Here is a 21,096-nt window from a genome sequence, read left to right as displayed (position 1 = left end):
ACAAAAATTAGCCAGGCGTGGTGGTGGGTACCTGTGATCCCAGCTACTCGAGAAGCTGAGGTAGGAGAATCACTTGAACCCCGGAGGTGGAGGTTGCAGTGAGCAGAGATCACACCATTGCACTCCAGCCTGGGAGACAAAAGCAAAACTCCGTTTTTTTTTAAAAAAAAAAAAAAAAAAAAAAGCAGCCGGGTGTGGTGGCTCACGCCTGTAATCCCAGCACTTTGGGAGGCCAAGGCGGGCAGATCACGAGGTCAGGAGATCGAGACCATCCTGGCTAACACGGTGAAACCCCGTCTCTACTAAAAATACAAAAAAATTAGCCAGGTGTGGTGGTGGGCGCCTGTACTCCCAGCTACTCGGGAGGCTGAGGCAGAGGAATGGCGTGAACCTGGAAGGCCGAGCTTGCAGTGAGCCAAGATCGCGCCACTGCACTCTAGCCTGGGCGACCGAGCAAGACTCCATCTCAAAAAAAAAAAAAAAAAAAAAAAGCTCAATTTTATATTTTAGATGTATGAAAGACTTAAATATAAAATAATACCATAAGAGATAAAATACTATAAGAAATACAGATAAATATACAAAAGTGATTACAATAGAATAGGAAAATAACAAAGAGCAGTTAAAAAAATAAAAGCACTATAAAATTAAAAGGCAAATTAAAGAATGAGGGAACTATCTGTAAAACATTGATAAATGATTATTATACTTAATACACATCATCAGTTAGAAAACACTAATATTCTACCTCAGACAAAAAAAAAAAACATTGTGAGAAGAAAGTAGCTAGATATACAAGTGGTCAGCCTCACTGATAATAAATGCAAGTTGGCCAGGTACGGTGGCTCACGCCTGTAATCCCAGCACTTTGGGAGGCCGAGGTGGGCGGGTCACAAGGTCAGGAGATTGAGACCATCCTGGCTGGTCTATATACATACACACATTGTTTTCAAGCAGACAAGGACTATTTACTAAAATTCATAATATTCTGTGCCATAACAAATTTCAAGGATTGAAGTCATTTAGAGTATATTCTCTGTTTTAAGGTAGAAATCAGTAACAAAAAGTTAATCAGAAAATACCCAAACATCTGGATATTAAGCAAAACACTTCTAAATAATTCATTGGTCAAAGGAAAAAAATGACAATGAACTTTAGAAATATTTTATGTAAATAACAAAATACAACATATCAAAACTTGTGGATTCAGATAAAGCCATTCTTAGAAGTAAATATATACCTATAAATACAAACATTAGAAGATTGATAATCTAATGATTTAAATATCTACTTCAAGTAGTTAGAAATAAAGACAATTTAAACCCCAAAATGTAAATATAAAAAATATAGAAAAAATAATAGATATAGAAGCAAAAATTAATAAAATGGAAAACAAACAGAAGAAAATCAATAAAAGTTGTTTCTTTGAAATGACTAATAACCCTAGGAAAACTGATCAAGGGTGAAACAGAAGCACAAATTTCTGAAAATTTAAAAAAGACATCACTACATATATACAGAGAAGAGGATATTATAAATAACTTTGTGCAAATAAACATGAAATTTTACCTAAATGGATAAATTCCTCGAAAAACAAAACTCACTGAAACTGACATGAAAAGTCAAAAGCCTGAATATTATTTTATCTACTAATGAAATCTTTTGCAATTTCAAAACCTTTATAACGCATAGGCACAAAAACAAAACAAAGCAAAAACAAACATTCCAGGTACAAATGGCCTTACTGGTGAATTCTTCAAAGATTTTTTTTTTTTTTGAGACCATGATAGAGAAAACATGAGTCCAGAAAAGCAAAGCAACAAAATAGATATTGTCTGGGTCCCTGAATTATAGACCTATATTATCAGCCCTAGATTACTGAAGCTTAGACTGCTATAAGGAAAACAAATTTTTATCTTGTTTTAAAATCCAGTCAGCGTAATTCACCACATTAACAGAGTAAAGAAGAAAATAACGTAATTATTTAAATAGATGCAGAAAAACCATCTGTTAAAATTCAAAACCAAACATGATAAAGAACATTAGCGGCCGGGCGCGGTGGCTCAAGCCTGTAATCCCAGCACTTTGGGAGGCCGAGGCGGGCGGATCACAAGGTCAGGAGATCGAGACCATCCTGGCTAACACGGTGAAACTCCGTCTCTACTAAAAAATACAAAAAAAAAAACTAGCCGGGGGAGGTGGCGGGCGCCTGTAGTCCCAGCTACTCGGGAGGCTGAGGCAGGAGAATGGCATGAACCCGGGAGGCGGAGCTTGCAGTGAGCTGAGATCTGCCCAGTGCACTCCAGCTTGGGTGACAGAGCGAGACTCTGTCTCAAAAAAAAAAAAAAAAAAAAAAAAAGAACATTAGCAAACCAGACATATAAGGGAACTTCTTTATCTGATAAAGAATATCTGTTAAGAAAAAAAAAACCTATGGCAAGCATCATATTAAATGTTTTCACTGCTGCTATCAGGTAAGAGACAAGCAAGCTGTCACCAATTCTAGTCAACACTGCAGTAGAGGTCCTAGACAGTACAGTAAGACACGAAAAGGAAATAAAAATATGCTTATCAGAAGAGAAGGAATAAAACTAGCATTGCTTACACAACATAATTGTATATGTAGGAGATGCAAAGAAATCTGCATATAAACTGCTAGATTTAACAAGTAGATTTAGCAAGGTCATGGATACAAGTTCAATGTACAATAATCAAATTTAGCTCTATATACTAGTAACAAACAATTATAAGGGTAAAAAAAATTTTAATACCATTCACAACCACATGCAAATATTGAAGACCTAGGAATCAGTCTTAAATAAGCTGTGCAAGACTTTATACAAAAATCTCCAACAAAACACTAAGACAAATGAAAGAAACCCTAATAGAGGGGTGTGTGGTGTGTCATATTCACAGATTAGATGACTCAATACTGTAAAATGCCAACCCTCCCCAAATTGATCTATTGATCCAACTCAATTCCAATCAAAATCCCCGCAGTCTTGTAAAAATTGATCACCCGATTATAACATTTTTTTTTTTTTTTTTTTTTCCCCGACGGAGTCTCGCTCTGTCGCCCAGGCTGGAGTGCAGTGGTTGGATCTCAGCTCACTGCAAGCTCCTCCTCCCGGGTTTACGCCATTCTCCTGCCTCAGCCTCCCGAGTAGCTGGGACTACAAGCGTCCGCCACCTCGCCCAGCTAGTTTTTTTTTTTGTACTTTTCAGTAGAGATGGGGTTTCACCATGTTAGCCAGGATGGTCTCGATCTCCTGACCTCGTGATCCGCCCGTCTTGGCCTCCCAAAGTGCTGGGATTACAGGCTTGAGCCACCGTGCCCAGCCCCGATTATAACATTTATATAGAAATGCAAAGGGCCAAGAATAGCTGTGACAATCTCAAGAACAGAAGTAAAGAATTTAGAATTGACAGCACAAAACATTAAAATTCATTATAAAGCTACTGTAACTAAGACAATGTACTACTGGTACAAAGACAGATAAACCTATTAAATAATATGAATAATACATAAATATATTCATACATATCCGACCCCATGGTTAATAAAAAAGTTTCAGATTAGTGGGAAAAAGGCACTCTTTTCAATAAATAGTGATGACCTAATTTGATGTCCATTTAGGAAATGAAGAAATCTTGACCCCTATTTCTCACCATATGCAAAAAAATCTCAGGGGCCTTACAAATCCAAATTTAAAATGTAAAACAATAAAGCTTTTAGAAGACAACATAACTACCTTAATGACTTCAGGGTTTGCAAAGATTGTGGACATAAAAAATACTGATCTGAAATAAAATAAACACTGGACTTCATTAAAATTAACAACTTGAGTTCACCTGAAGTTGCCATTAAAATAGTTGTTTTGAGCACTTCAGTTTGAAGAAGTTTGTTACGCAGAATCAGATAACAGAAACAATATCCAAAGAGCCAATAAGGGTATGACAAGTTGTTAAAGCTGTATCTTCACAAAGGAAACACAAATTGAGGCCATAATGAGATACCTTTACTCAGTATGGTGAAACCTTAAGAGGAATGACAATACCAATTATTGATGATAATGTGGATCTGAGACTCTTACCTTTTGCTGGTAGCAGTGTACACTGGTACTCTGAAAAACCGGCCATATATATGCAAGTGAAACATACATATATTCTATGACCCAGAAATTACACTTCTTAGTGATATCCAAGAGAAATTAGTGATTATGCCCACTAAAAGTCATGTTCAAGAATATTGACAGGACGTGTATTCACAACAGCCTCACATAGGAAGCAAGCCAAATGACCATTAACAGTAGAATGGATACATAATGTAGTATACAATGAAATACTATATAGCAATGAAAATAAGTGGAATACTACATATGACAAGACAGATGAAATTTACAAATACAATGTAGCATAAAAGAAGCCAGACACAAAGGAGTACATATTATGATTACATGTAGCTAATGTTCAAAACCAGGTGATATGGTTTGGCTGTGTCCCCACCCAAAGTCTTACCTTGAATTGTAATCCCCATAATCCCCATGTGTCAAGGGCAGGACCAGGTGGAGGCAAGTGGATCATGGGAGCGGTTTCCCCAAAGCTGTTCTCGTGATAGTGAGTCTCATGAGATCTGATGATTTTATAAGTGTCTGACATTTCCCCCCTTGCACTCACTCCATCCTGCCGCCCTGTAAAGAAGGTACCTGCTCCTCCTTTGCCTTCCACCATGACTGTAAGTTTCCTGAGGCCTCCCCAGCAATGAACTGTGAGTTAATAAAACCTCTTTCCTTTATACATTATCCAATCTTGGGTATTTCTTCATAGCAGTGTGAGAACAGACTAATATACCAGGCAGAACGAATCTACAGTAATGAAGTCAGGATAGTGGTAAGTGCTACGTTTGAGCATTGGATATGAGGGTGGGGAATAATCACGAGGAAGTTTGAGGGAGGTTCAGGGGGCTGGTTACCAGGTATGCTCACTATAAATGCTTGTCAAGCGGTTGCCTTATGATTTAGGCACTTTGCTACATGCAATTTATTTTTATTTTATTTATTTTTATTTATTTATTTTTTTGAGACGGAGTCTCACTCTTGTTGCCCAGGCTAGAGTGCAGTGGTGCCATCTCGGCTCACTGCAACCTCCACCTTCCAGTTTCAAGTAATTCTCCTGCCTCAGCCTCCCAAGTAGCTGAGATTACAGGCACCCACCACCATGCCCAGCTAATTTTTGTATTTTCAGTAGAGACAGGATTTCACCATGTTGGTCAGGGTGGTCTCGAACTGGTGACCTTGTGATCCACCCAACTCAGCCTCCCAAAGTGCTGGGATTACAGGTGTGAATCACTGCGCCCAGTCCTCTACATGCATTTTAAATACCAACTTGAATGTTTACTGGAAAAAAAAGAGATAATCCACACTGCTGCATTTCCTGGTTAGACTCTCTTACCATTTCAAAATCTAACTTTGCTTTTCTATTTCCCATGGGTTAGAGGTATTGTGGCATATGCATTAGACTGAAATATTAAGCCACTCTGAGTAGTCATCCTATCCGCTTATTGTAAGACATTCTAATACCCTATAACTTATTTTTCTCCAAACGAAAAATGAAGTCAAGCTACTTTTTTAAAAAATGGGAATATAAGCAAAAATAAGAAACATATGTAATTTAATATATCTTTCCTTAAAAACTCAACTCCATTTGTACATGACCCACTCTATACCATGGGAGTTATTTGAATCCTCTGTCTTCAGTATTCTACCATTCTTCAGTCTTGTAGAAGGTGATGGAGAATTATTATGGAATTAAAAAAAAATCATGCACACCAACATGGCATAAGTATACATATGTAACAAACCTGCACGTTATGCACATGTACCCTAGAACTTAAAGTATAATAAAAAAAAAAAAAAAAAAAAGAAAGTCACCATGCAGGTATAGCTCGACACACTGGGTATTTAATAAATATGACTATTTTAATTAAAAAAAAATCATTTTCTTAGAATTATAACAGCATTGTTATGTATTTAGAACAGAATGCAATCCTAATAATAATTCTAAGATACCAGGCTTTGGAATTATGAATGTTTTAAAAAATAATAGAAGACGGAAGTAAGACCTATTTCATGTTCAAAATATAGGTCCTAGTTTACTGCAAAGAATTCATAAGGAGACACAGGGTCTGGATCAGTCCAGGCATCCAGGGCCCTCACTGGACTCATCCCCTTCCCAGAGTCTATCTGAACCACTAAGAGTGGGCTCCCAGGCCTGGTTCCTTTCCCCACTCCACATGTCCTTTCAAATGTTTAAAAATAAACAGTAAATGTTTATTTACAGAAGGGTAAAATATAAAATGCATTTTAAAACATTTTGATTTTTTTGAACATCCAAGAGTCCTAAGAATTTTTAAAGTATTTAAATTATATCAGCCAGGTGCAATGGCTCATGCCTGTAATCCCAGCACTTTGGGAGACTGAGGTGAGCAGATCACCTGAGGTCAGGAGTTTCAGACCAGCCTGGCCAACATGGTGAAACCCTTCTCTATTAAGAAAATACAAAAATTAGCCAGGTGTGGTAGTGCGTGCCTGTAATCCCAGCTACCGGGGAGGTTGAGGCAGGAGAATCGCTTGAACCCAGGAGGCGGAGGCAGCAATGACCTGAGATCGCACCACTGCACTCCAGCCTGAGTGACAGAGCGAGATTCCACCTACAAATAAATAAATAAATAATAAATAAATAAATAAATAAATAACATCCCTCATTCTCATTTCCAATAGGCCTTGAAGACAAAGAAGCAGGGTAAATGTATAGAAGATTCTCTCTTTATCATCCCAAATAAGGTCAAGAATGAGTATCTTCATGATTGAAGTCAGTTTAGATTAAGTGTTTTTTTTTTAATCCCATAAAAGCATGCCAGCATTTACATTTCGAACTGTATCAACAAGCTCATTCAGTGAATGACCAAGAAAATGGGGAAAGTGGTTTGTTCCAAACAGTTTTCCTCACTGAGGGAGGGAGCTCACAAACCTCAGGTTTTGTATCTGGAAAGGGCATTTGTGTCACTAACAGCTTTGCAAACATGCAGTTTGTGCTGGGCATGACATCTTCCCACTCCATGAATGGAGAAACGGGGTGGAGTTGAGAGGTGCTGCGTGAGAAAGCCATTGAGTGTGCCAGATGTTTGTTCAATTATAATAAAACCTTGATATTATACATGAAAATTCAAAACTGAGTATCTGGGACATTTTAAAGCAATATTCTGAATTAGATCGAAAAGTAGTATATATTTAATGAAACACAAAAGTGTTTTTTTTTAACAAAAGCAAAATCTGGGCCGGGCGCGGTGGCTCAAGCCTGTAATCCCAGCACTTTGGGAGGCCGAGACGGGCGGATCACGAGGTCAGGAGATCAAGACCATCCTGGCTAACACGGTGAAACCCCGTCTCTACTAAAAATACAAAAAAAAACTAGCCGGGCGACCTGGCGGGCGCCTGTAGTCCCAGCTACTCGGGAGGCTGAGGCAGGAGAATGGCGTGAACCCGGGAGGCGGAGCTTGCAGTGAGCCGAGATCCGGCCACTGCACTCCAGCCTGGGCGACAGAGCGAGACTCCGTCTCAAAAAAAAAAAAAAAAAAAAAAAAAAAAAAAAAAAAAAAAAAAAGCAAAATCTGTAGACACTATAAGTCATCTGTGATTCTCTACAGAAAGAGAATCAAAGTATATTTCTAAATTTAAAGACATTTTCTTCCTATTTCTTTCTATTACGGGCTGACAGTGTATAAAGCAGAAAAAGTATATGAGGAAGATTTGAATTTGTTATAGAAAAGAAATACTTCTAAAATTTTTAAAGGAAAAAAAGAAAGCCCCCAAAATCCACCTTTCTACTCCTGTAGGTAGAGAATTACAGTTTACTATGATACAAGGAACAATCTTAAAAAAGTGGAGTGTTTTAGCTCCACTATAAATAAATTCCACGATGTTCAGAAAAAGTTCTTTATACATTAAGGGAAAATCTTAACTTCATTTGCAAATTTCTTCTAATTACTCACAAAAGATAAATGTGAAATATACATTTTTTATACTGTTCTAAGTTTTCAAAATGCTCTATTACTTTGTCTTTACATAATTATATATAACCATTGGATAGTCTTGGAATTAATGTAATAGTTTTATATATTTATATCTGGGATTAAGAAAAATAAATGTCTTCTAAATTTAGATCCATGCTGTACACTTTCTCTTTTCATATAGCTTTTCTTACACTAAAAGGTGCTGCCAGTGAGGACTGGGAGAAAGCCTTACACACAGGCCAAACATATCAAACCCCAGATTCATCTTTTTGACACTTAGGCCTCAGAGGCAACATAAAATCAGCCAAAAAATTCTCACTTTCTTCACTATTCTAATTCTTCTCTTTCTGTATTCAAATAGAAGGCCAAGAAAGATCAGTTATAAAACCACAGAAAATAGACAGTGTACCTCTAGAAATAACAGCGCCAATGTTCAAATGCAAACAAGCATCAGTGCTGGCTGTCAGCTTACTAGCCCTTGATACACGGAAAGACTTAAAGCTGGAACTACTTCGTGGGTGAATGGAAAAGAGTCATATGAAACTCTTAGGAAAAACAAAGGGTGAAGAATTAAAGCACATTATATATAAATGAGTTACTATACTATGTTGTATATGATTTAAAATAAATTCGGGATTTAAAAATAGAGGCCAGGCACGGTGGCTCACGCCTGTAATCTCAGCACTTCGGGAGGCCGAGGTGGATAGATTACAAGGTCAGAAGATAGAGACCATCCTGGCTAACAGAGTGAAACCCCATCCCTACTAAAAAAAAAAAAAAAAAAAAATTAGCCGGGTATGGTGGCACAAGCCTGTAATCCCAGCTACTCGGGAGGCTGAGGCAGGAGAATCACTTGAACCTGGGAGGCGGAGATTGCAGTGAGCCAAGATCTCGGTACTGCACTCCAGCGTGGGCGACGGAAGGAGACTCCGTTTCAAAAAAAAAAAAAAAAAAAAAAAAACAAGATAGAATATAGTAATCATCAATATCAGGACATGAACTTGGAAATACCACACAATTCCATTCACAAATACTTATTTAATCTGCATGTTATATATGTTGTAAGCATTCACAATACAAAAATAAAATAGTTGTTAAATGTTTCCCTCCTTTTAGATGGTCACATAGTAAGGAAACCAATGACAATATAGTCATTCCTTTTCATTGGTGGAGGATATGTTCCAAAATCCCCAGTGGGTGCCTGGAACTGCAAATATTACTGAACCATATATATACTATGTTTTTTCCCCCATACATACATATATACATATATACATACATACCTATGATAAAGTTTAATTTATAAATTAGGCAGAGTAAGAATAGTAATAATAAAACAGGACAATTGTAACAATATACTGTAACAAAAGTTATGTGATTGTAGTCTCTCTAAAAATACTGTAATATTTGTAGGCTGTGGTTGACCATGGTAACTAAAATCACATGAAGTAAAACTGCAGATAAGGAAGGACTGCTATAACTAAGGTACTAGTGTAAGAAGTGCTAAAATAGTAACAACAGCTCACATTCATTGAGTATGTTCCATGGGCTACTCCATTCTCAGCAGATACTTGCCAACACACATCGACTCCATTTGGGAGCTATTATTATCCTTACTGTACAGAGGGGGAACTGAAGCACTCAAGGTTTAGTAACTTATCCAAGTTCACACAGCTTGGAAGTGCTGGAATAAGAGCTCCAGCCCATGTACCCAAACTCACCAGCATAACTTCTTAACCACTACTACACCCACTAGTTATGCAGGGTGTGCATTAGAGAATCAAGTCTTCAAAAAATAGGGAAGGCTTCACAGAAGTGTACATCACATTCAGTTTGGAGTAATCTTATTAAGAACGTTTCCTAGTAGTCCAGGATGAGCTACAGACTGTCCCTTTCTCCCTTGATTCATTTGCCAAATACATATTGTGCCCCAACTGATTATAGATGGTCTCCAACCTAGGATAGTTTCACTTAGGACTTATTGTTTGTTTGTTTGTTTGTTTTGAGATGGAGTCTTGCTCTGTCACCCAGGCTGAAATGCAATGGTGTGATCTGAGCTCACTGCAACCTCTGCCTCTCAGGCTCATGTGATTCTCCTTCCTCAGCCTCCCAACTAGCTGGACTACAGGTGCATGCCACGTCTGGGTCATTTTCTGCATTTTTAGTAGAGATGCGGTTTCATCATGTTGGTCAGGCTGGTCTCAAACTCCCGACCTCAGGTGATCTGCCTGCCTCGGCCTCCCAAAGTGCTGGGATTACAGGGATGAGCTACCGTGCCCGGCTGATTTTTTTACTTTATGATGGTACAAGAGCAATATGCATTCAGTAGAAACTGTACTTCGAGTTCCCATACAACCATTCTGTTGTTCACTTTCAGTACAATAAATTACATGAGATATTCAACACTTTATTATAAAATTGTTTTTTTTTTTTTGTACTAGATGGTTTTGCCTAACTATAGGCTAGTGTAAGTGTTCTGAGCATGTTTAGAACACGCTAGAAGCAAGCTAGGCTAAGCTATAATGTTTGGTAGGTTAGGTGTACTTGATGCATTTTTGACTTTCCATTTATTTTCATGTAACCTCATATAGGTTATGAGGACATAACCCTATCACAAATTGAGTAGCGTCTGTATTCCCAATGGCATACAGAGCTGTAAAAAATACAGAAAACAATCCCTATTTCACTGGCCTTAAAGTCTAGCAATGGAGTGTGACAAACAATAAACAAGGTAAAGAAGTAGAATAAGGTGGTAAAGAAATAAAAAAGAAAAAAAAAAAAAGAACAGGAAGTGAATTCATTCATTACAGGGTGAGTGAATCTGAGAAAGGATGGTCAGAAACCGGTTCACTATGGAAACAGCACTTAAAATAGGGATGACAGGAGGCAAGCGGTAACAATCTTGTACTATACTTCTGATTCGTATAATAAATTTCCTCATTCTAAGCTGTTTGTTGCAGCCAAAATCAAACCAATTAATACTTAACCTACTTACAGGTTTATTGTGAAGATTAAATGAGAAGGCAGGTGCAATGCACTTAGCATAGTGCCTGGCTTGTAATAAGAACTCAGTGAATGCTATTACACATTACTAGACACTGTTTTAGTAAAATCATGCAATCAGATATATAATGTATCTCCAGTCCACTCACAGTGGGAGACCAAGATAGTCGCTTAATATTCTATCAGATGTCTAAAAAGTAACTGTTTCCAGAATACGTGTATGAAGCATTATAGTTCAGGTCTCAAGTACAGAAATACTGCTTACAATAACCTTCCATGATCTAAAAAGAACTCAGGCTGTTGACATCAAAGGAGTCACCAAAATAGACGTAGGAAGCCCAGAGCCCAGAGCACGAGTGGATGTCAGTATAAGGTATGCAGGGTCAGCTAGCCTAGTCACAGACTTCACTTTCTGGCAGTCTTGTGCCTATTTTTTTGGCTGCAAGGAAAGTGTTTACTTCTCCTTCTATGAACAGATGATTTCCATAGCTCTGGGGTTTGAAAAGGTCAGCAGTGATTAAAAAAAAAAAAAAAAAAAGGGGGGGCTTAGGAAGAGCTCTCAAATTTTCTGCTACTATTATGAATTTCTTTACACAAATGCTGATATATGGAAGACAATCAAGCAATGCATGGAAAATCTGCATTTCAAGTCCAAAAGCAACTCATTCCAGAAAAATTTCCGCAGCTCTCTCCCTAATGATTTAAACATCCATTTTCACTCACTTCTGCAGAAGTACATTCACAGGAAGAGTGAGTGTGAACAGTAGCTTTTATAGCTGGAAGCCACTTTATTTCTTTACCTAGAATGTTGTATGATCCTTTTTCTTTTCACACATGGAAGAGAGTGGATTCTGTTGTTAAAATTCTCTCTACTAAGAAATACTAAAATCATCATCTCTTAGTAGAGTTTTCAGTTTCAGACCCGAAGACTCCTAAAAACCTGAAAATCTTGGGCTAAGCACACCACATGTAACATATTACTGCGTCAGAGTTCTTCAGCGTCCCACTTGGCTAAATCATTTTCAAAAACATTTTCTCTTTGGTGATAGATAGAAAGTTCTATATCCATGCCACAAAACCACCAACTACCTTGGGGCACTGTGCATGACTTTACGCTTTCACTCTCCCTCGTTCATAGAAAATGGGACCTAAAAGTGTGAAAACAAACCCCACGTCTGCTCCCAATTTGTTACTTTTTTGATTTGGCAATGTTGTCTTTATTACGTTTTCTGGTTCCCAACGAATACAAAATTAGCCTGAGAGTTTGAATCCATCTTCTGTCGGTTGTGATATCACTACTCTCAGGACATGTCAACAAACTGGCAATTTTTACCAGTTTCCATTTCAGATGAACGTGTAAGCAAGGAGTGATTTACAGTAAATACCCAAGAAGGTTATGGGATTAGAGTCTCTGTAGATGTTTAGCAATAGGACTTGATTCCTGAACGCTTTGGGGATACTTCGGGTATACTGTGGGAGTCAGAGTTCAGGTTAGATGTGACAAGAAGCCCCCTTCCAATCTTGCAGTGCGCAATTTTTCAATCAAATAGTAGAATTCTTTTTGAAACCTAGGAGCAGAAGCTGCTGATCCCATACTCAGTCCAGGGTATTATTTTGAAAAGTGAGAAATAATACACCATCATCATCCAAGAGAGGAAAATACAATGCAGGAGTGGAATATAGAATTATTAATAAAATGAAAGGTTTTCATTTTTCCTTTCCAATAAAAAAAAGGTAATGCCAAAAATATGTCTGAGTTTTCAAAAAGATTCTATTTTTAAGAGCAGTTTTAGGTTCCCAACAAGATTACACAGAGAGTTTTCATTTATATCCTGTCTCCCTCACACCAGCCCCCAGCATCTACCACTGCCAATCTCCTGCACCAGACTGGATGGTTGTTATGACTGATGAACTCTTATATCATTATCATCCGAAGTCTATAGTTTACATCAAGTGTTTACAACTCTTGGTGTTGTACTGTATCCGATTTTTCATTCTTGTCTGGACAATAGAATTCACGTTGACAGTTGGAAGAAAGTCCTCGGCTGCCATCTCATGCTCCCTTACCTATTTATTTGATGGGCTTTTATCACTTAGCCAGTAGAAGACCAGTTTGAACATGACAGGCACTTCATATGGCTTCATTTCTTCACTCAGACAGAAAATTTTAGTATTTCTTTCACTTACAGAAGCAGAATAGCCGATTCTGACCATCCCAGTTAGCATCAAAGCAGCTTCCCACTTCTTGCTCTACCCTTCAGGTCCCCCATACTGCCCCATACTGTGCTCTACCTTTTCTTTTTTATTCATAGAGTTTATCACACTTTTTTTTTTTTATTTCTGAGACAGTCTTGCTCTGTCACCAGGCTGGAGAGTAGTGGTGTGATCTTGGCTCACGGAAACCTCCACTTCCCATGTTCAAACAATTCACGTGCGTCAGCCTCCTGAGTAGCTGGAATTACAGGCATGCACCACCACCACAACCAGCTAATTTTTGTATTTTTAGTAGAGACAGGGTTTCACCATGTTCACCAAGCTGGTCTGGAACTCCTAACCTCAAGTGATCCACCTGCCTCAGCCTCCCAAAGTGCTGGGATGACAGGTGTGAGCCACCGTGCCCGGCCTTTATCACACTTTCTAACATCTTAGTTATCTATTAGTTTATTGCCTCCAAGTAAGCAGGGATCTTTTGTTGTTCTTCACCGACAAGGCCCCAGTACCTAGAACAGTGGATGGCACACAGGTAGACAATAAATATCCATCAAATGAAGGAATGAAGGAGGATGCTTTCTAAAAGACAATACTTCAGGGAGTGATTTTGGCCATGGTTCGGAGGCCTAATTAGCCATGACTAACCAAGCCTGGCCAACACTGGAGGGAAAGTTGCCCAGGTCCTATAAGCTGCTGGCTGTGTGGCTGGGCTCCTTGGGGTCCCTGCTAGATGAACATGGCCGCTGTACCATGTGAACAGGATGGAGTGCACAGGGAGCCTAGAGATGTGGTGTGTGCCGGATTCCACTGCAGTCACACAAGTCCTTGCTCAGCCTGGGCACACGATTGAGAGAGCACAGTTGTTCCTGGCCGCGTGTAGCAAGGAAGGAGGCATGGAAAAGAGGTGACACAAAGTCAGAGACCTGGAGGTTTTTCCCCATGGGCCATGAGACAGACATGGTGACCCCTAGGAATCTGACTACCACTAGTTTCCCTAATCTTCTCCCGCACACATTCTACTGATGATGAAGAAACCGAATCTCAAGTCAGCTTATGAATGCAATGATAAGGATTTTTTTTTCCTTTTGAGATGTAGTTTCACTCTTGTTGCCCAGGCTGGAGTGCAATGGCACAATCTCGGCTCACTGCAACCTCTGCCTCCTGGGTTCAAGTGATTCTCCTGCCTCAGCCACCTGAGTAGCTGGGATTACAGGTGCCCGCCACCATACTCAACTAATTTTTGTATTTTTAGTAGAGATGGGGGTTCACCATATTGGCCAGGCTGGTCTCGAACTCCTGACCTCAGGTGATCCACCTGCCTTAGCCTCCCAAAGTGCTGGGATTACAGGTGTGAGCCACCGTGCGAGGCCAGATTTTGTTTTGTTTTGTTTTTTTTCAGAGACAGGGTCTGGCTCTGTCACCCAGGCTGGAGTACAGTGGTGAAACTATAGCTCACTGCAGCCTTGACCTCCTGGGCTCAAGCGATCCTCCCGCCTCAGTCTCTTGAGTAGCTGGGACTATAGACATAAGCCACCATGTCCAGCTAATAAAAGAAAAAATTTTTTTCGTAGAGATAGGGCCTTGCTATGTTGCCCAGGCTTGATGATGAGTATTTTTCATGTGAATTAAAATTCCACAATAAAAAAGGGTAAAAGTAAAAAAGGCAAAAGAATTATGATTTTTTGCTAAACAAATGGATACGGTCAAATGGACCATAAAACGATGAGCTGAGTGAAAGAAAAAGTTTTCTTTATTTTAATACACAAGATAAAAGCTCTGGCTATAGCATGAAAGGAAGGTGGCAGAAGGAGATAAACTATAACTGAGAGAGGAAAGGGAAGTGTAGCAGAAGTCAGTCAAAAGAGTGCTGTTCCCCTGTAATTTCCTGATGTCTAAGTCTGGGATTTTTAAAAAATATCCTGTGTATTATATTATATATGACACGTTACACTCTGCACTTATTTATATCCAGAAAGGGTAACTACGCTATGTTACAAATACGTAATGTATCCTACACATACCATTGGCTTCTTTATCCCCAACTCCCCTAGTGGAATGTAGGCTTCAGGTAGGCAAGAATTGTACGTTTTACCCTCAGAACAGGGCCTGGAACCAGATAGGAGCTCAGTAAATATTGGTTATGTGAGTGAATAAATGATAAATAGCTGCTCACCCACCACCTACTTCCCACTTTACTTGAACTGTGAATTACACCATTCTTTATCTGATATGGGAGAACCACAGTGTTTCTCCTTCCTCTCCCAGGTATGTATCCCAGAGTACCATATACAGATTGAGTATCCCTTATCCAAAATGCTTAGGGCTACAAGTATTTCAGATTTGGGATTTTTTTTGGGGGGGCGAGGGGCGTGGTAATTTTGGAATGTGTACATTATTCTTACCTGTTGAGCATCCCTAATCCAAAAATCTAAAACCTGAAATGCTCAATGAGCATTTCCTTGGAGCATCATATCTGCACTCACAAAGTTGTAGAATTTGGAGTGCTTTAGATTTTGGATTTTCAGATTAGGAATACTCAACCTATACATGTAAGGGAAAGGAAGGAGCCAGTGGTGCCATTTTTATTTCTATAGAAGCTGCCATGCTACACTTAAGACAATTCATGTTGACAGAGTTTGCCTCTTCATTGTGGTTCACTAACTACGACCAGATGCTGACACTTCCCCAAGTCATGGCAAATCAGGGAAGGGCCCTCCTTCCTTCAGCTATGTGGGGGTTATTTAGCCCTGCATAGAGTAGGGCAGGTCAGCCCTGGTGTCAACACAGCTTCAGCTCCTCGAAGAGAAGCTCAGAAGCAAATCAGTAAATGGGCATGAGATAAGAATGCCAGCCGCTTCTCAGTGTTAATTCAAGTACTATGCACAACTGCTCCACTACTAAATTTCAATCACACATCAGCCTCACTGCTGAATCCTGATCACACGAGCTGGCTTTGTCCTGCAGCACAGCCAGAGGTAGAATCAGGACATAGCACTACTGCCATAAGTTTCAGACTGAGTCTAACAAAGGAAAATTTGGATCAATTTAGAATACTGGATTAAGCCCATAAAAAATAAAATCCATGCAGAACTTATTCCAGAAAGAGAATAACATGCATAATAATTATGGAGATTTCTAGTTACACTACCATGTATAATACCAACATAATATCCTAACTTGTATTTCATTACTTATAAAATTGTACAGTTTCTGGAGTCAAGGCAGTATGGACCAAGTGTCACAAAGAGTATACTCAATGAGTGCAGTAATTTATAAAGCATTACAAGTTTTCTAAAACCACATTTTTAAATTCAAGTCTTTGCCAAGTCAATGACCAACAAAATTAGAGCTGCAACTAAATTATAGTGATTATGTAACTCTCAAGTTGCAGAAATCTGTGTTAAAAAAGTACAGAATTAAATAGCAAGTGCAAAAGACAAAATAAATGTGAATATATTTACGTTTAGTATATTCTTTTGGAACAACAGCTTTGACTAGTGAGCACTTGAGGTCACTTATGCTTTTCTTCTGAATATAATTTTGCATGGCACAACCATCAGTAGTTATACCAGAGACCATTTTTTAGTGAAGCAAGCCTTTACCATCCATGATTTAGAGCTAAGCAAAGCAGCAAACCTGCATCTTTCTGGAGTTTAGGAATTCTGCAAATCTGTTTCATCAGTGACTCAGATGGGCTTGTACCCTATCCCCCAAGTTGAGGAATAGTGTAATCTCTGCAGAAGAATGTATGCATTCATGGAGTGTCTTTTCTAAAAGCTCTGGTCTCAAAGCCCTAAATATAAAATTAACATAAAACTTGAAGCACTGAAGCATGGATTTCTTGTAAATCTCTCATCACCCACATTATTATGATGCTTTCCTCCATTTCTCAACTTCCTATCCCTTCCAAACCCCTCAATCTGTTTGCTCAATCCCACCCTGAACTCTCTCTCTCCCAATGCAAGTCAAATCTGCTGTCCATGTTTTGTCTGCTCAGCAGGAGAGTCATTTCAACAATCTTCGGCTCTTTATAAGATCCGTTTATTTCTCCCAATATAATAATTAGTTTCAGATGAACCTGGTTGCTGGCACTCGGCTTGGTTCCATTCTGGTACTAGCAAGGAGAGCAGATACTTCCTGTTGCACTAATTTTTAGAGCAAAGAATCTGGGTACTATGTTAGACCCAGAACAAAACTTTTGCAATTGACTTCTTTAAAATATAGCTGAGTTTCAATAATCTAGATTCTCAAAAGAGATCTAGAAATTACAATGATGGGAATCTTTCCAGTTTACTTTTAAAATGGTTCAGGTAAATTATTCCTCCATTTAGCAAGCTATAATAGATCATCAAGAACACAAATCTTATGAAAATAATCAGTGCTGTATTCTTTTTTTTTTTTTTTTTTTTGAGGCGGAGTCTCGCTCTGTCCCCCGGACTGGAGTGCAGTGGCCAGATCTCAGCTCACTGCAAGCTCCGCCTCCCGGGTTTAGGCCATTCTCCTGCCTCAGCCTCCCGAGTAGCTGGGACTACAGGCGCCCGCCACCTCGCCCGGCTAGTTTTTGTATTTTTAGTAGAGACGGGGTTTCACCGTGTTAGCCAGGATGGTCTCGATCTCCTGACCTCGTGATCCGCCCGTCTCGGCCTCCCAAAGTGCTGGGATTACAGGCTTGAGCCACCGCGCCCGGCCCAGTGCTGTATTCTTGCAAACATAAAGAGGTTGTAAGTAGGAAGCCAACAGCATGATCTTAACATCTTACAACTTAATTAGCTTTTAGGAGATAATAAATATTGATAGGTAAGTAAATATACTGCCTTGGAAATAAGGATATTAGGGGGAGAATTCTAGAAGATCTGTTCACAGTGATACAGAAAAATCAAGCAAGACATTCTTTTTTTGTTTTTTTGTTTTTTTTTTAGACGGAGTCTTCCTCTTGTCGCCCAGGCTGCAGTGCAATGGTGCAATCTCAGCTCACTGCAGCCTCTGCCTCCTGGGTTATAGCGATTCTCCTGCCTCAGCCTCCCAAGTAGCTGGGATCACAGGTACCCACCACCACGTGCAGTTAATTTTTGTATATTTAGTAGACACGAGATTTCACCACATTGGCCAGGCTGGTCTTGAACTCCTGGCCTCAAGTGATCTGCTTGCCTCGGCCTCCAAAAGTGCTGACGCGAGCCACCGTACCTGGCCACAAGGCATTTTTTATAAACAGAATGATCAAGACGATCTACGTGAAGCACAACAAAAAGAGGCAGACTCCCAGGGGAAAGGGAAGTTTTCATGGTTTTCCTTTGGGTCTCTCACATGTCTCCTATCAGTCCCTGCACATTTCAACTCATTAATTCAGTACCTGTTGTGGAGCCATCTGTGGATGCTTTTATTATCATAACCTTAGGTTATCCTGTTCGTAAATCCCAGCAACCCCTGAGCTATGCTTTCAGGTATGGTTTACTTTGATGCATATGCGCTTTGAGGCTCTGAATTATGCAATACCTCTTAGTGTCTTCAAGTTTTCGTATAAGTGAAAGCAATCTCCTCTCTCATCACACAACAATACGATTTCGTATGCTTTATCTTACCTTCACACGTACGGCCATCTGCAGAGATTGAGAAACCCTGTTGGCAGACACAGTGGAAAGAGCCCTCTGTGTTTAGGCACTCCCCTTGAGGACCACAGAGCCCTGGATGTTCACATTCATTAATATCTGTAATTTAAAAGAGAGTCTTAAAAACTTGAAAAAATTTGGTTTTGTTCTCATATACTATCAAAGAGATGGTAAAGAAATCTATTCTGACATGGCTGGACATGTATTTAGTGGCACAACTATACCATTTGTCCATAAATCGAACACAGGACAAGCTGAGTTATGAGAGAGAAACTATTTAGGTTGAGTCAGGAAATAGACAAAGTACAACCATTTTTGACCTGCAAGAAAAGCAATTTCATAGGTTCAACCCAAAGCTACCCTTATTTTAGACATATAGAGGCTTGAGGAACACTCCACAACTCTGAGAGATGTTCTTTATTGGTGAGAATGCTGTGTTCTTCTTTGTCCTCTCACATTGCCATGCACACAGCTGTTAGAGTCTGTAGTACCTTGTTACATTTCTGCCTATCCATCCCTAGGATGTGGGCTTCTTAAGGGCAAGGCTAGACATGTCTTATTTATAGTATCTGGCTCATAAATGGCACTTCACAAATGTCTGCTGAATATATAAATGAAATAGACTGTACTCTATAACTCATTGGAAATGGGTAACAGAAATAAAATACAAGTGAAAGAAGGCCTATTTATTTATTTTAGAGACAGGGTCTCACTCTATTGCCCAGGCTGCAGTGCAGTGCATGATCACGGCTCATTGCAGTCTCAAACTCCAGGGCACAAGTAATCCTCTCTCCTCAGCCTCTCGAGCAGCTGGCACTAAGGTACTGGCCCCATGCCTGGTTAATTTTTTAAATTTTTGGCAGAGATGGGGTCTCACTGTGATGCCCAGGCTGGTCTGGAACTCCTGGCCTCAAGTAATCCTCCTGTCTTGGCCTTCCAAAGTGCTGCAATTACAGAGCTACCATGAGCTATGGTACCATGAGCTACCATGCCTGGATTTTAGACCGTGAAAATTCATATTTGCATGGCTTCCGATGATGAAATCAGCGAATGAGGGCTTAGTGCAATGCCTACCACACAATGAAGGGTCAAAAAGCAGTAACTACTATTAAGAAGACTCATGAACAGATCATGCCATACACTTATGTTGTTGACTTTATGCTCAGCTTGTCCTCAGTGTAATTGTGCTCCCCATGGCCAGGGTCAAGGGCTACTTCCAAACACTGATAACCCACGGACTGTTTACTGTAAGTAACATGCTCTTTTAAACCAGTTCTAATTATATTGGCTAACGGTGCCCAAGATGAAACATAAAGCACCTAGAGAAAGGTTCACCTGTTCACAATGGTTCTGATACATGCAACTGCCTAACTGTTGGTTTACTCATCTGTGTCCCCCATTACACTGATGGCTCCTTGATCAGCGATTTCACAGAAATTCATAATTGGGCATGCATAAATCAAAACACAAAACTGAACTGCATTCTGAATCTCAAATGTATCCTGCCACATTTCAGTTGAAAAGCTCTGAGTTCCTGACTCCTACTGGGTACACTGCAGGGTCTTATGAATGTTTGTCCACCACAAAATTTCTCAGTTATTTTCCTTCTCTGCTAACTGAATGGTGACTAGTGAAGGTTCTTTTAGTTAACTGGGGTCATAAAAATGATCACATGTCCTTAGCAGCAGCATTCAGGTGGCATAGCTCCACTAAGGTTGTTTTCCTATTTTCCCGAAGTCTTGTAGGCCTTCCCTTTATCTCTTACAAAAGACGTCTTCAGTACAGGAACCCACATGACTACTGCAAAGCTTAATAAGAACAGGGAAAAGGTACAGATTATATGTTCTTCCTATTGGCTACTAGAACATGCTTGGCCACTGACCCAGTGGTCTTCAACAAAGTCATCCCTTTCCCTACAGCCAGAATCTCCTGAAGCTCTTCTTTTTGACTTGTTGATCTTCCTGTGCAACAGAAATTCTGGCAATTATTGATTTAACCATCTTCCTTTATTAATCCTGAACTCTTGACCCTTCCATCTGCCTCGTAATTCAGATTATTTGGCCTGCCCATTGCTGAATAAAAATAACAAAACCAAGCAGGAATTACTCATACTTTCTTAACAACTCTCCTATTCTTGTTACTGTCACTAGTTTTTAGGTATTTCAAACAAGGTCAATGAACCATTTTCTACTTATATATTTCTCA

General features: G+C 39.4%; 1 protein-coding gene across 12 annotated transcripts in view; it reads right to left on the bottom strand.

The window, feature by feature from the left end:
* LTBP1 (latent transforming growth factor beta binding protein 1) overlaps positions 1-21,096 on the bottom strand; it is a 444,191-nt gene that overhangs the window by 69,420 nt on the left and 353,675 nt on the right. For all 12 annotated transcript variants that reach the window (XM_030921070.1, XM_030921073.1, XM_030921071.1 and 9 more), the window contains one exon: positions 18,865-18,990. In XM_030921070.1, the coding sequence (XP_030776930.1) occupies positions 18,865-18,990 (126 nt within the window). The remainder of the gene's footprint in view (positions 1-18,864; positions 18,991-21,096) is intronic.

This window comes from Rhinopithecus roxellana, chromosome 17 (genome assembly GCF_007565055.1).
Source record: "Rhinopithecus roxellana isolate Shanxi Qingling chromosome 17, ASM756505v1, whole genome shotgun sequence".
In the NCBI taxonomy this organism is placed as follows: Eukaryota; Metazoa; Chordata; class Mammalia; order Primates; family Cercopithecidae; genus Rhinopithecus; species Rhinopithecus roxellana.
The sequence above is the reverse complement of the archived record's forward strand: the minus strand, read 5'-3'. Positions and strand labels throughout refer to the sequence as shown.